We start from the raw sequence: 17,050 nt of genomic DNA on the forward strand, positions 1-17,050 counted from the left end.
ACCACAGAAATGGCATTTGAGACTGGTGTTGCTAGCCAACTTCTGCTATACAGACAGTCGGAGACTAGTATGGCCAGGTCTCACTTTAAAATTGCATGCATAGCTCCATATGAGACAATGTTTGCTACAATGATGTTTTAAGTTACATACTTGGTTATCCTTTCACAAAGAGCTAATATACTATAACAATATCTGCCTGGAACCTAAAGCATTTTTTTTCCAAATATAAGTAACATTCCATATTTTAAGTCAAACCTAAATATTTAAAACAAGACACTTAGCCACCTTACTTAGCCATACTAGCTCTGTTTTATATCTTAATGACACATATTTTGTATTCAGTTAAGTGCAACTTAGTGTAGTGTCTATTCTTTACTATTCTGTGATTTAGAAGATGTATGGACAAATGAAGAGACATGCTGCTACATAATTAGAGACAAAAACAGAACATTCTATAGCTCAACTTACCAACCAGTCTGCCAGCCAACCAAATTAACCTGTCCAACAGTCTGCGTTAAAAACAGGGGTTTAGTTAGCACGCATTTGCAAACGCATGCATAAGCTGCAAGGCCTCTTCACGGCACCCTGTGTATACTTGCAGTCCTAACACTACTGAATTTATAAGTGTCTCCACAATGGAAGCACATGCATTAAATGGATAGATGAGACTCTTATAAATTCAGTAGTGTTAGGACTGCAAGTATACACAGGGTGCCGTGAAGAGGCCTTGCAGCTTATGCATGCGTTTGCAAATGCGTGCTAACTAAACCCCTGTTTTTAAGGCAGACTGTTGGACAGGTTAATTTGGTTGGTTGGCAGACTGCTTGGTAAGTTGAGCTATGGAATGTTCTGTTTTGGTCTTTCATGTGATAGCCCTTCCATGTGGTCCTTGCTATTAAGGCCAGTTATAGGTGGGGGCAGGAGCCATTTGTTTGTACATAATTACATAATAAAGAACACAAAAAAGTTACATAAACAAATAAAACTGACAAAAACAAAGAAGAGGATTAAAAACAGAAGAAAGAGCTAATTGTTTGCTGTTTAGTAAAAACTGAATTTTCTGCTGTTCAGCTACAGCAATAAAAGGTAGATAGATGGTTCAAGGCATCTTCAATGTAATGTACATATCTTTCTGAGCTACATCTTATATAAAATGCTTAAAGCAAGCAAAGTCTTAAAGTGGTTGTAAAGGCAGAAAGTTTTTTTATCTTAATGCATTCTATGCATTAAGTTAAAAAGTCTTCTGTGTGTAGCAGCCTCCCCAGCCCCCCTAATACTTACTTGAGCCCCCTCTCTATCCAGTGATGTCCCCTAGAACTTTGGCCGTCCTGATTGGCTGAAACACAGCAGCGGCACTATTGGCTCCCACTGCTTTCAATCAAACTCAGTTAGCCAATCAGTAGAGAGAGGGGGCGGGGACGAACCGCAGTTCCGTGTCTGAATAGTCATTTGTTCTATAGGATACAATGAGCATAAATAGCTAATACTTAAGCTCAAGTTTCACAGATTTTTACCTGGGACAATTAATAGATGCTTGCTAGGACTGAGGACAGTGCCATCCTTTATCCAGTTTATTGCGGGTGGTGGAAATCCAGTTACATCACATGACAGGGAGATGAAATCATTTTCTATGGCAGTAACATTTTCAAAAGCATCCCCTGTGACTTTGGGGGGAACTGCAACAAAAATTAGGAAGAATTACAGAGCACATATAGTTAAACTTTTGTTTTAGAACTGTTACAGGAGTCTATTTTTCTTCCAAATAATTTTTGGGTGAAAGCAGCTACTTCAATGATTGTGTTTGACTTTGTTTACTTATTTAAAAGACATCTGTACTGAGAAAGTATAAAAGCTACTGTTGTTGACATCCCTTTTGAAAATTCTAGTTCCCTAGTAATCATGCTGATCAAATGGTTTCAGTACTACCTGCATCACTGATGTAGAATAAGTATGCAGATGAGCAGCTCTATCTTCAAACTCCTGACTTTTCTGATCTGCATTCTTGTACCAGATCAGTGACTGAGAAAGCCAGACACAGCAAAGCAGCTAGCATTTTCAGGAGGAGGTCATGTTTCCTTTAAAGTGTTACTAAACCCACAACAGTAAAATCAGTCTGTATATGTAGTAAAGCATGCTTATTATACTCACTGTGGAACGCAAGTAGTTAATCATCTGCATTGTATAAAAAGGCTGTTTGATCCTGTGTTCTATGATCCTCCCCTCCTTCCACTGACTCCTAATAATTTCCTGATACCACAGAGTCTAAGGAGTCAGGCTACACATGCTCAGCTTGGTGTGTATTGCTAGAGAGGTTTTTTTTTTCTTGGGATGGTGTACAGGGCCAATCAGCACTGTCCAGACAGAGGGTCAGGGGACTTGCAGTCTCATAGGTCAGTCAGAAAACTCCTCCTATAAGCTTTAACCAGTACTTGGCTGGACACTGATGAAAGTCACAAGACTGCTCTAACTGCTGATAAGAAAAGGTATTTAGAAGTTTAAATGTGCTAAAATAATTGCACTTACATGTTCTGTGTACTGTGGGAGACAAGATATTGTGAATGCAGGGTCCTGGGTTTAGTAACACTTTAATGTTATATTTAACTTCTGTAGTAGGCTTTTGCCATCTTATTTTTAAACACAACAAATCCTAGTTACACAATAACCACTTGCCTACTGGGCACTTACACCCCTTCCTAACGAGGCCAATGTTCAGCTTTCAGTGCTCTCACACTTTGAATGAGAATTACTCAGTCATGCAACACTGTACCTATATGACATTTTTGTCTTGTTTTTTACACAAGCTTTCTTTTGTTGGAATTTAATCACCACTGTGTTTTTAAATTTTTTGCAATATAAATATAAAATAAAAAATGCATTTTTCTTTATGTCTGTTATAACATTTTGCAAATTAGTAATTTTTCTTCATAAATTTTGACCAAAATTCATACTGCTACATTTCTTTGGTAAAAAAATAACCCAAATCAGTGTTTATTATTTGGTCTTTGTGAAGGTTATAGAGTCTACAAGCTATTGTGCCAATCATTGAAAATTGATCCCACTTGATGTACTGACAGCCTGTCTCATTTCTTGAGACACTAACAAGCCAGGAAAGTACAAATACCCCCAAAATTACCCCTTTTTGGAAAGCAGACATCCCAAGGTATTTAGTAAGAGGCACAGTGAGTTTTTTGAAGTTGTAATTTTCTCCCACAATTCTTTGCAAAATTAAGATTTTACGCAGGAAAAGGAGGGGTATACTGACCACGACAGTACTGTTAGTGACACATCTCCCTGTGGCTAACAGAGGACAGAGTCAAGAAAAGACTAGATAAACTTAATACATATAAATCACCAGGGCCAGATGGTTTACACCCAAGAGTCCTCAGAGAACTCAATCAGGTTATAGCCAGACCATTGTTTCTAATCTTTGCAGACAGCATGATGACAGTAATTGTACCAGCTGATTGGAGAAAAGCCAATGTGGTACCAATATTCAAAAAAGGCAGAGAAAAATTCCTGGAAACTATGGGCCAGTCAGCTTAACATCAATAGTAGGTAAATTATTGGAGGGGGTGATAAGGGACTATATATAAAAATGTACTGAAGAAAAAAGAATCATTAGTAGTAATCATCATGGGTTTACAAAAGGTCATTATTGCCAGACCAATCTATTAACATTCTACAAGGAAGTGAGCTACCATTTAGACAGGGAAAGGCCTGTAGATTTAGTGTATCTGGATTTTGCAAAAGCATTTAATACAGTTCCCCATAAGCACTTAATTTGCAAGCTGAGGTCTGCAGGCATGGACCATAAGGTTTGTTCTTGGGTAAAAACACTGGTTACAGGGGCATGTCCAAAAGGTGGTGATTAGGGATGAGCCGAACACCCCCCGGTTCGGTTCGCACCAGAACCCGCGAACGGACCGAAAGTTCGCACGAACGTTAGAACCCCATTGACGTCTATGGGACTCGAACGTTCGAAATCAAAAGTGCTCATTTTAAAGGCTAATTTGCATGGTATTGTCCTAAAAAGGGTTTGGGGACCCGGGTCCTACCCCAGGGGACATGTATCAATGCAAAAAAATTTTTTAAAAACGGCCGTTTTTTCGGGAGCAGTGATTTTAATGATGCTTAAAGTAAAAAAAAAAAAAGTGAAATATTCCTTTAAATATCGTACCTGGGGGGTGTCTATAGTATGCCTGTAAAGTGACGCGTGTTTCCCATGTTTAGAACAGTCCCTGCACCAAATGTCATTTTTAAAGGAAAAAATCTCATTTAAAACTGCTTGCGGGTTTAATGTCATGTCGGGTCATGGCAATATGGATGAAAATCAGTGAGACAAACGGCATGGGTACCCCCCAGTCCATTACCAGGCCCTTTGGGTCTTGTATGGATATTAAGGGGAACCCCGCACCCAAATTAAAATAAGGAAAGGTGTGGGGCCACCAGGCCCTATATACTCTGAACAGCAGTATACAGGCGGTGCAAACAAGACAGGGACTGTAGGTTTGTTGTTAAGTAGAATCTGTTTGTAATTTTGAACATTTTTAACGTGTTTAGCTCCAGCCAAAAAATCTTTTCTAAGCTTTTTGGAAAACATAGGGAAGGGTTATCACCCCTGTGACATTTGTTTTGCTGTCTTTCCTCCTCTTCAGAAGATTTCACCTCACTTTTTTGTCCCAATGAAAAATGTTTTTTGAAAATTTGGGTTTTTTTGTGGAACAAGGATTGGAAAGCATCAGTGGAAAGGAGAAATTGTTTTCCCATATTAACTCTTACAGGAAAGAATTTCCCTTCCTAGGGGTAGATTTCATCTCACTTCCTGTTGTCTCCTTCCGTTTGCAAGTAGGAGTCGTTTGTAAGTTAGATGTTTGAAAGTAGGGTCCTGCCCTATATACTCAGCAGAAATTTGGGCCTTAGGTGTTGCTGTGGCCACAACACTGTAAGCCCTCACAGGGCCCTGCTGTGAAATATTAGATCAAGAATTGTAATTACATGCCCCTGTTGAACAGGAGCTGAAAAATTAGGCCTTAGGCACTGGTGCTGGTGCCACAACACTGCAACCCCTCACAGACACTCTAGTTGGAACGCAGGAACGAGCCCTGCTGCAAAGTATTGCTTCAAAAATTGTAATTACACGCCCCTGTTAGACAGGGGCAGAAAAATTGGGCCTTAGGCACTGGTGCTGGTGCCACAACACTGCAACCCCTCACAGACACTCTAGTTGGAACGCAGGAACGAGCCCTGCTGCAAAGTATTGCATCAAAAATTGTAATTACACGCCCCTGTTAGACAGGGGCAGAAAAATTGGGCCTTAGGCACTGGTGCTGGTGCCACAACACTGCAACCCCTCACAGACACTCTAGTTGGAACGCAGGAACGAGCCCTGCTGCAAAGTATTGCATCAAAAATTGTAATTACACGCCCCTGTTAGACAGGGGCAGAAAAATTGGGCCTTAGGCACTGGTGCTGGTGCCACAACACTGCAACCCCTCACAGACACTCTAGTTGGAACGCAGGAACGAGCCCTGCTGCAAAGTATTGCATCAAAAATTGTAATTACACGCCCCTGTTGGACAGGGGCAGAAAAATTGGGCCTTAGGCACTGGTGCTGGTGCCACAACACTGCAACCCCTCACAGACACTCTAGTTGGAATGCAGGAACGAGCCCTGCTGCAAAGTATTACATCAAAAATTGTAATTACACGCCCCTGTTAAACAGGGGCTGAAAAATTGTGCCTTAGGCACTGGTGGTGGCGCCCAGAACCAAAAATGTTCTTACAAGCTATCAGCGTGATGATTGAGGAGGAAGAGGATAATTACTCAGGGATAGTCACTCAGCATCAGCATAGGCAGTCTTTGAAGGGATCTGAGATTTCAAAAAAAATTATTCGGTTACATCAGCATCAGGTGCTTGGTAGCTGGTGGTGATCCAAGACTCATTCATTTTTATGAAGGTCAGCCGATCGACCGAGTCGGTGGACAGACGCACCCTGTGATCGGTTACCACGCCTCCAGCAGCACTGAATGTGCGTTCCGAAAGAACGCTGGATGCAGGACAGGCCAGTAGCTCAATTGCATACTGTGCAAGCTCTGGCCAGTGATCCATCCTCAAGACCCAGTAACCCAGAGGATTTTCGGTGGGAAAGGTGTCCAAGTCTGATCTTGCCCCTAGGTATTCCTGCACCATGTAAAACAGACGCTGACGATGGTTGCTGGAACCGATCATACCTTGGGGCTGCGGACCAAAAAATTGTCTGAACGCATCGGTCAGACGGCCACCTTCTCCACCGCTCCTTCTTTGACTGACCGAAGCCTCAGCAACACGTTGTCCAGAAACAGGAGTTTGTAACCTCCCAGTCTCTGGGAACGCGTTGCACAGACCTTTCTGCAAGGCCTCCCGAAGATGTTTCATCCTCTGCTCCCTCTGCGATGGCAAGATAAGGTCTGCAACCTTACCCTTGTAACGTGGATCAAGGAGGGTTGCCAGCCAGTATTGGTCCTTCTCCTTGATACCACGAATACGAGGATCCTTACGCAGGCTTTGCAGGATCAGGGAGGCCATGCAGCGTAGGTTTGCTGAGGCATTCGGTCCGGAGTCCTCTGGGTCACTAAGAACGACATGGTCCGCAGCCACCTCCTCCCAGCCACGTACAAGTCCATGTGTTTCTTGGGACTGATCCCTTAAAGACTGCTGCTGATGCTGAGTGCCAGGCTCCACCTCCATACTGACACAATCTTCCTCCTCCTCCTCTTGCTCCTCGTCCTCTTCCTGTGTGATCGGCGGGCACGCAGGAACACTGTCTGGATAAAGGGGGCCTTGAGAGCTAAGGAAGTCCTCCTCTTCCTGCCTCTGTTCTGCCTCAAGTGCCCTGTCCATTATTCCACGCAGCGTGTGCTCCAACAGGTGGACAAGGGGGACAGTGTCACTGATGCATGCACTGTCACTGCTCACCATCCTCGTGGCCTCCTCGAATGGTGACAGGACAGTGCATGCATCCCTGATCATGGCCCACTGGCGTGGGGAAAAAAAACCAAGCTCCCCTGACCCTGTCCTGGTGCCATAGTCGCACAGGTACTCATTGATGGCCCTCTGCTGCGTGTGCAGCCGCTGCAGCATGGCCAACGTTGAGTTCCACCTGGTGGGCATGTCACAGATTAGGCGGTTCTTGGGTAGGTTAAACTCCTTTTGGAGGTCCGTCAGCCGAGCACTGGCATTATATGACCGGCGGAAATGCACACAGACTTTCCTGGCCTGCCTCAGGACATCCTGTAAGCCCGGGTACCTGCCCAAGAACCGCTGCACCACCAAGTTAAGGACGTGAGCCAAACAGGGCACATGGGTCATTTGTCCCTGTCGGAGGGCAGAGAGGAGGTTGGTGCCATTGTCGCAAACCACCATTCCTGCCTTAAGTTGGCGTGGCGTCAACCACCTCTGAACCTGCCCCTGCAGAGCTGACAAAACCTCTGCCCCAGTGTGGCTCCTGTCCCCCAAGCACACCAGCTCAAGCACCGCATGGCATCTTTTGGCCTGCGTACTTGCGTAGCCCCTTGAACGCCTACGGAGCACCGCTGGTTCCGAGGAAGAGGCCATGGAGGAAGAAGAAGAGGAGGGGGTGGAGGAGAGAGGTGTGTCACAATCAGCATTTTGGAGGCGTGGTGGCGGAACAACCTCCAACACTACTGCACCTTGTCCTGCATCCTTCCCAGCTGCCAGCAGAGTCACCCAATGCGCCTTGAAACTTAGGTAACGTCCCTGTCCATGCCTGCTGGACCATGAGTCAGCGGTAATATGCACCTTACCGCTGACCGCCCTGTCCAGCGAGGCATGGACATTGCCTTCCACATGCCGGTAGAGAGCCGGAATCGCCTTCCGTGAGAAAAAGTGGCGTTTGGGTACCTGCCACTGAGGAACCGCACATTCCACAAACTCACGGAAGGGGGCAGAGTCTACCAACTGAAAAGGCAGCAGTTGAAGTGCTAGCAATTTTGCCAAGCTAGCATTCAACTGCTGGGCATGTGGATGGCTGGGAGCAAACTTCTTTCGGCGGTGCAGCAGCTGGGGCAGGGAAATTTGCCTGGTACAATCTGACGTCGGTGTACCAAAAGCAGATTGCCCACAAGTACTTGGCTGTGACACACCTAATTCTACACCTTCATTCCTCTCACTGCAGGTCTCAGAGAGGACTGAAGGTCTAGTGGGGTTGGAAATCTCTGCTGATGAGGAGCAAGGAGAGATCCTCTTTGTTCTTTGGTGTGGGTCTTTTAGATACGCTTGCCAACGAACTGCATGGCAGGTCAACATATGTCTGGTCAAGCATGTGGTACCCAAGCGGGAGATGTTTTGGCCACGCGAGATACGCTTGAGACATATGTTGCAAATAGCAGCGGTGCGATCTGATGCACTCGTCTCAAAAAAGGCCCACACCAAAGAACTTTTTGAATAACGCGCAGAGACTGCAGCGCCCTGCACATGTGGAGCTTTGGGGTGTGATGCAGTCAATGTGCTGCCCTTAGGCTGGCCCCTGGAGGGCATCCTGCCTCGTTGGTGATGTGCCGCCGCCTCCTCCTCCTCCTCCTCCTCCTCCTCCTCCTCCTCTCTCCTATCAGGCACCCACGTTGAGTCAGTGACCTCATCATCCCCTCCCTCCTCATCACTGGAGCAAACCTGGCAGTATGCTGCAGCAGGGGGAGCATGACTGCCAGATTGCTGTCCTTCTTGGGCACCCCCTCTGTCCGTGCTCATGTTACTGCCTTCATCGAGCTCAGTATCGTCATCAGAGCCTTCCAAACGCTGGGCATCCTCCTGGAGCATGTACCCAACACTGTGGTCAAACAGTTCGAGGGAATCCTCATGAGGACATGGTGGAGCTAGGGAAGGAGTCACTGATGACATTGAGCTGAGGGAAGAGGCCGCTGCTTTGCCAGACAAAGCACCCTGGGCATGGGTGAGAGAGGATGAGGAGGATGAGGACGGCTTGGTCATCCACTCGACCAAGTCTTCCGCATGTTGCGGCTCAACACGGCCAGCTGCCGAAAAAAAGGCCAAGCGTGTCCCATGGCCACGTGCTGATGAGGATGCACCGTCTCCACGACCAGCACTAGACACAGAGCCTGCTTGCCCTCTCTTATTGGCTTGTGACTGTCTGCCTCTCCTTCTTGGCCTTCCAGACATACTAATGGCCTGTAGCTGCACTAAGCTGGGATAGAACACCTGTAATTTTCTTCAAGTAGCTTTATATACTGTAACCAGACAAGCCTGCCTGTCAGTAGGAAGATAACAGGAACGGATCTAGCTGAACACTGTGAGCAGGACGCACTGTACTAAATGTAAATAGTCTAGCTGCCTGACCGTGGTACTAATAGGATCAAATAGAACACCTGTAATTTTCTTCAGGTAGCTTTATATACTGTAACCAGACAAGCCTGCCTGTCAGTAGGAAGATAACAGGAACGGATCTAGCTGTACACTGTGAGCAGGACGCACTGTACTAAATGTAAATAGTCTAGCTGCCTGACCGTGGTACTAATAGGATCAAATAGAACACCTGTAATTTTCTTCAGGTAGCTTTATATACTGTAACCAGACAAGCCTGCCTGTCAGTAGGAAGATAACAGGAACGGATCTAGCTGAACACTGTGAGCAGGACGCACTGTACTAAATGTAAATAGTCTAGCTGCCTGACCGTGGTACTAATAGGATCAAATAGAACACCTGTAATTTTCTTCAGGTAGCTTTATATACTGTAACCAGACAAGTCTGCCTGTCAGTAGGAAGATAACAGGAACGGATCTAGCTGAACACTGTGAGCAGGACGCACTGCACTAAATGTAAATAGCAGGAACGGATCTAGCTGAACACTGTGAGCAGGACGCACTGCACTAAATGTAAATAGCAGGAACGGATCTAGCTGAACACTGTGAGCAGGACGCACTGCACTAAATGTAAATAGCAGGAACGGATCTAGCTGAACACTGTGAGCAGGACGCACTGCACTAAATGTAAATAACAGGAACGGATCTAGCTGAACACTGTGAGCAGGACGCACTGCACTAAATGTAAATAGCAGGAACGGATCTAGCTGAACACTGTGAGCAGGACGCACTGCACTAAATGTAAATAGCAGGAACGGATCTAGCTGAACACTGTGAGCAGGACGCACTGCACTAAATGTAAATTGCAGGAACGGATCTAGCTGAACACTGTGAGCAGGACGCACTGCACTAAATGTAAATAGTCTAGAAGATAACAGGAACGGATCTAGCTGAACACTGTGAGCAGGACGCACTGCACTAAATGTAAATAGCAGGAACGGATCTAGCTGAACACTGTGAGCAGGACGCACTGCACTAAATGTAAATAGCAGGAACGGATCTAGCTGAACACTGTGAGCAGGACGCACTGCACTAAATGTAAATAGCAGGAACGGATCTAGCTGAACACTGTGAGCAGGACACACTGCACTAAATGTAAATAACAGGAACGGATCTAGCTGAACACTGTGAGCAGGACGCACTGCACTAAATGTAAATAGCAGGAACGGATCTAGCTGAACACTGTGAGCAGGACGCACTGCACTAAATGTAAATTGCAGGAACGGATCTAGCTGAACACTGTGAGCAGGACGCACTGCACTAAATGTAAATAGTCTAGAAGATAACAGGAACGGATCTAGCTGAACACTGTGAGCAGGACGCACTGCACTAAATGTAAATAGCAGGAACGGATCTAGCTGAACACTGTGAGCAGGACGCACTGCATTAAATGTAAATAGTCTAGATAGAAGATAACAGGAACGGATCTAGCTAAACTGAATACAGTGTATATATATATATGCAACACCTGGGATGCATATATATACACAATACACTGTAAGTGCAGCTAACTGACTGACTGTTCTGCCTAATCTATCTAACTCAAATCAAATGACACTGTCTCTCTCTCTCTCTATCTCTCAGCACACCGGAACACACACTACACAGGGCCGCCGTGCAGGCGGCCTTATATAGTGTGGGGTGTGTACTAAATCCCCTGAGCCATAATTGGCCAAAGCCACCCTGGCTTTGGCCAATTACAGCTCTCTCTACTGACGGCGCTGTGATTGGCCAAGCATGCGGGTCATAGTGCATGCTTGGCCAATCATCAGCCAGCAATGCACTGCGATGCCGCAGTGAATTATGGGCCGTGACGCGCCACACGAATTTAGCGCGAACGGCCCATATCGTTCGCAATTCGGCGAACGGGCGAACAGCCGATGTTCAAGTCGAACATGGGTTCGACTCGAACACGAAGCTCATCCCTAGTGGTGATAAATAACGTGTACTCAGACTGGTCTGGAGTGGTAAGCGGGGTACCAAAAGGTTCGGTCTTGGGACCAATTCTATTCCAATTTATTCATAAATGATATAGAGGATGGGATAAATAGCTCAATCTCAGTTTTTGCAAAAATAAGCAGGACAATAACTTCACATCAGGATATAGAAATTTTACAGAAAGACCTCAACAAAATGGAGTGGGCAACTATATGGCGAATGAGGTTTAATGTGGAGAAATGTAAAGTAATGCACTTGGGGGCAAAAAACATAGATGCAAACTACTCAATAGGGGGAGAACCACTGGAAGAATCAAGGATGGAGAAAGATCTGTGGATCCTAGTAGATGACAGATTGACCAACAGCATGCAATGTCAAGCTGCAGCTACCAAAGCCAACAGAATTTTAGCATGCATAAAAAAAGGGATATACTCCAGAGATAAAACGATAATCCTGCCACTTTATAAAAATCTGGTTAGGCCACACCTGAAGTACTCCGTCCAGTTCTGGTCACCAATCCTCAGAAGGGATGTGCTGGAACTGGAGAGAGTCCAAAGAAGGGCAACAAAATTAATAAATGGCCTGGATGACCTCAATTACAAGGAACGACTACAAGCACTAAATTTATTCTCATTGGAAAAGCGACACTTGAGAGGGGACATGATAGCGATTTACAAATATCTCAATGGTGATCCCAGCATAGGAAAAAAAACAATCTCAGGGGGTGTAAGAGGACACAGGGCCACACAATGAGATTGGAGGAGAAGCGGTTTAACCTTAAACTGTGCAGGGGGTTTTTCACTGTCAAGGCAATAAGGCTGTGGAACTCTCTTCCACAATTGGTGGTGGCAGCGGGGAGTATGGATATTTTTAAAAGATGGATGTGCATCTTACAGAACATAACATACAGGGATATTTGGATAATAATTTTTAGACATTCACACACACACACCTACACAGGTTGAACTGGATGGACTATTGCAGGGGTTCCCAACCACTGGGCTACAGCCCACTACCAGGTTGTGGCCTCTGTGCAGCCAGGCCACCGGTGCAGCAGGGGGTGGGCAGCATGGGAGAGCCAAGCGGGCAGGCGGATGAGAGAGCCAGCCAGATGGGCGGGTGGCATAAGAGAGCCAGGCAGGTGGGCGGCATGAGAGAGCCAGGCAGGTGGCATGAGAGAGCCAGGCGAGTGGGTGGATGAGCAAAGCGGGTGGGCGGATGAGAGAAGCGAGTTGGGGGCATGCAGAGATGACATCATCTCTCTCCGCCCGCCCTGCCTCACCACTCTCCTGCCTCACTTAGAATCGACCACTGAACAGAGGTCTGCCTCTGTGCTAAATAGACCAGTGCTGCCACCAGTGCAGTGACAATCCACATCTGGCAGCACTGGCAAGTGATGTGGCAAGTGATAATCCACATCTGGTGGCAGATGATGTGACAACTGACAATCCACATCTGGTGGCAGGCAACATGGCAAGTGACAATCCACATCTGGTGGCAGGCAACATGGCAAGTGACAAACCTCATCTAGTGGCAGGTGATGTGGCAAGTGACAAGCTGCATTTGGTGGCAGACGACATGGCAAGTGACAAGCTGCATCTGGTGGTAGGCGATGTGGCAAGTGACAATCTACATCTGGTGGCAGGTGACGTGGCAAGTCACAATCCTCATCTCATGGCAGGCAATGTGGCAAGTGACAATCCGCATCTTGTGGCAGGCAATGTGGCAAGTGACAAGCTGTATCTGATGGCAGGCCACGTGGCAAGTGACAATCCACATCTGGTGGCAGGCGATGTGTCAAGTGAGAAGCTGCATATGGTGGCAGGCGACATGGCAAGTGACAAGCTGCATATGGTGGCAGGCAACGTGGCAAGTGATAATCCACATCTGGTGGCAGGCAATGTGGCAAGTGACAATCCACATGTGGTGGCAGGCGACGTGACAAGTGACAATCCACATCTGGTGGAAGGCGACGCGGCAAGTGACAAGCTGCATCTGGTGGCAGGCGACAGTGGCAAGTGACACACTCAGGGCTCTAACTGATTCTGCATTATGGTGAGTTGAACTATTTCATTTTATATTACAATTAGGGATGAGCTTCGAGTTCGAGTCGAAGGATGAAGGATGAAGAATAAGATGAAGAGAAGAGCGGGAGCCTCCCCCCATGCCATGGGTGCGGAGCGGCCCGAGGAGAAGAAGATAAAAGATGCCGCGGAGGAGATGCTGGACGAGAACGCCGGAGGAAGAACCAGAAGAGCCAGAAGAACCAGAAGAAGATGAAGGAAGATAGAAGAAAGAAGAAGCATTTAAATAAAAGAATTGTCAAAAACTGTCTCTTGTCATGTTTAACATTTTTGACAGTTTTTTAGTGAAATGGTAGGGGTAAGTACCCCCTTACCATTTCACACGGGGGGGGCCGGGATCTGGGGGTCCCCTTGTTAAAGGGGGCTTCCAGATTCCGATAAGCCCCCCCGCCCGCAGACCCCCACAACCACCGGCCAGGGTTGTGGGGATGAGGCCCTTGTCCTCATCAACATGGGGACAAGGTGTTTTGGGGGGCCGCACTCTCGTCCCCCCCTCTTTTCCTGCGGCCTGCCAGGTTGCATGCTCGGATAAGGGTCTGGTATGGATTTTTGGGGGGACCCCACGCCGTTTTTTTTTTTTTTTTGGCGCGGGGTTCCCCTTAAAATCCATACCAGACCTGAAGGGTCTGGTATGGAATTTAGGGGGAACCCCACGTCATTTTTTTTTTAAATTTTGGCCGGGGCTCCCCTTAATATCCATACCAGACCTGAAGGGCCTGGTATGGAATTCAGGGGGACTCCCACGTCATTTTTTTTTTTAATTTTGGTTCCGGGTTTCCCTGTGTTGAATTCCCATGCCGTTTTTATCAATGAACTTCTATGTGTATTGTCGGCAATGCAATAGCCGCGGGTAGTTTTGAATGGAATTTTTCCTTCGAAATGTCATTTTGCTGTCAGACTGTTCTAAACACGGGAAACATGCGCCCCTTTACAGGCATACTATAGACACCCCCCAGGTACGAAATTTAAAGGGATATTACACTTTTATTGTTTGACTTTAAGCATTATTAAAATCACTGCTCCTGAAAAAACGGCCGTTTTTAAAACTTTTTTTGCATTGATCCATATCCCCTGGGGCAGGACCCGGGTCCCCAAACACTTTTTATGACAATAACTTGCATATAAGCCTTTAAAATTAGCACTTTTGATTATTCATGTTCGTGTCCCATAGACTTTAACGGTGTTCGCGTGAACTTTTTTCCTGTTCGCATGTTCTGGTGCGAACCGAACAGAGGGGTGTTCGGCTCATCCCTAATTACAATGTAATAATAGAAATAATGCGCTTCAATCACCCTGACACCATATCAACCATAGTGCTGGAATGATTGAAGCTCTAACACCAGCCATTGCCCTGACAAACTGCTTGCAAAAAATCACTTACCCCCCGCGCGCCCCCCACCCTGGGCACAATTGTCTTCCACGCAGTTGGTCCCCACTGCCAAAAAGGTGGGGGACCGCTGGACTATTGTCTTTATTCAACCTTACCTACTATGTAACTATGTAAGATTTTTTTTCACAAAATTGGCATATTAACAGGTTATTACTCTCACATGGCATATGCATACTTGCAATTACTCCCCAAAACATATTCTGCTACTCCTCCTGAGCATGGTGATACCACATGTGAGAGACTTTTTTCAGCCTAGCCACATAGAGAGGCCCAACATGCAGGGAGCACCGTCAGGTGTCCTAGGAGCATAAATTACACATCTAATTTCTTGACTACCTATTACACTTCTGAAGGCCTTGGAGCACCAGGACAATGGAAACACCCACACAATGACCCCATTTTGGAAAGCAAACACCCTAATGTATATTGTATGAGGCATAATGAGTCTTTTAAACATGTCATTTTTTTACAAAAGTTTTTGTAAAATGTGGCAAGAAAATGAAAACGCAATTTTTTACACATTTTTTACACATTTTTACAACACTGATGGGCACTGATGAGGATCCACTGATAGGGTGGCACTGATGAGCACTCACTGATGTGCACTATTGGGCACGGATGAGCACTAATAGGGCACTGTAGTGGCACTGATGAGCACTAATAGGGCACTGTAGTGGCACTGATGAGCATTATTAGGGCCCTGTAGTGTCAGTGATGAACACTGTAGTGGCACTGATGAGCACTCACTGATGGCACTGTAGGGCACTGATGTGCACTGAAAGCACTGTAGGTCACTGATGAGCACTGATAAGCACTCACTGATGGCACTGTTGTGCACTGTAGGGCACAGATGTGCACTGATGGCACTGATAATCACTCACTGATGTGCACTGTAGGGCACTGATGTGCACTGATAATCACTCACTGATGGGCACTCTAGGGCACTAATGGCACTGATGTGCACTGTAGAGCACTGGTGAGCACTATAGTGGCACTGTAGGGCACTGATGAGCAGTGTAGTGGCACCAGAGGGCACTAATGAACACTGTAGGGGCACAGTATGGCACTGTAGTGGCACAATATGGCACCGATGAGCATTGTTGTGGCACTGTAGTGGCACTGATGAGCAGTGTAGTGGCACTGATGAGCACTGTACTGGCACTGTAGGGCACTGTAAGGCACTATAGAACACTGTAGTGGCACATATGGCACTGTAGTGGTGCTGATGGCACTGTAGTGGCACTGTAGGGCACTGGTGGGCACTATAGGGGCACCGATAGGCACTGTAGTGGTACTTATGGTACTGTAGGGCACTATAGAACACTGTAGTGGCATAGATGGCACTGTAGTGGCGCTGATGGCACTGTAGTGGCACTGCAGTGGCACTGATGGCACAGCAGGGCACTGATGACACTGATGGGCACTGTAGTGGCACCGTTGGCACTGTAGGGGCACTGATGTGGCACTGATGAGCACTGATGTGGCACTGTATGGGCACTGATGTGGCACTGATGAGCACTGTTGGCACTGGTGTGGAACTGATGAGCACTGTTGGTACTGTAGGGGCACTGATGTGGCACTGATGAGTTCTGTTGGCACTGATGGCACTTAGAATCATGCTGCTGCTGTGTTTCTCTCTTATCTCCTTACAACGTGTGAGGAGAAGCAAGAGAAACACCGCAGAAGCATGAGCTAAACTAGGCATGATTCCGGTTTGTGAAAAAGTGATCTCTTCACCATTGGACGGAGCAATCTTCTGGCGAAAGACTGCTGGGATTGGTCCTTTACCCCAATCCGTGATGCACTGGGTCCCATGGACCCAGCCATAATGGACACTTCTGGACGTGCACCCCAGCGCATGCATGAGAAGCCATCATTTGGCTATAGCACAGTTGGCAAATGGTAATTCGCTAATCTAACTTATTATTAGGGAAGAGCTTGTGTTTATTCAAAACCGCCCACAAAGCCATGTTAGGTCAAAGATATCACAAGCATCCCCATCTCTCTGTAACATTTGCTGCAAGGCAGGTAATCCCCTGCCCACAGCTCTTTGGACCAAGAATAACAGCTGGCATCTAGGTTCAAACCCAAACCAGGTTTCAAACAAATGCAGGCTTATCCCTACTTATTATAAATGTGAACTTTACATATTGTTAACATAGGTTACAGTAACTGTTGCTTAATGCAATGTGTTTACATATATCTAGTGTTTATATGTATTTTCTTCCTAATGCATCTGAACAAAAGGAATTAAGTATTATAT

The 17,050-nt window shown here is 46.3% G+C and overlaps 1 protein-coding gene across 1 annotated transcript in view; it reads right to left on the reverse strand.

Moving 5' to 3' along the window:
* Window positions 1–17,050, reverse strand: part of HMCN1 (hemicentin 1) — a 656,490-nt gene that overhangs the window by 327,362 nt on the left and 312,078 nt on the right. Inside the window, exon 58 of the mRNA XM_073592871.1 lies at window positions 1,515–1,676. Within this exon, the coding sequence (XP_073448972.1) occupies window positions 1,515–1,676 (162 nt within the window). The remainder of the gene's footprint in view (window positions 1–1,514; window positions 1,677–17,050) is intronic.

The sequence above is a fragment of the Aquarana catesbeiana genome, linkage group LG07 (genome assembly GCF_042186555.1).
Source record: "Aquarana catesbeiana isolate 2022-GZ linkage group LG07, ASM4218655v1, whole genome shotgun sequence".
In the NCBI taxonomy this organism is placed as follows: domain Eukaryota; kingdom Metazoa; phylum Chordata; class Amphibia; order Anura; family Ranidae; genus Aquarana; species Aquarana catesbeiana.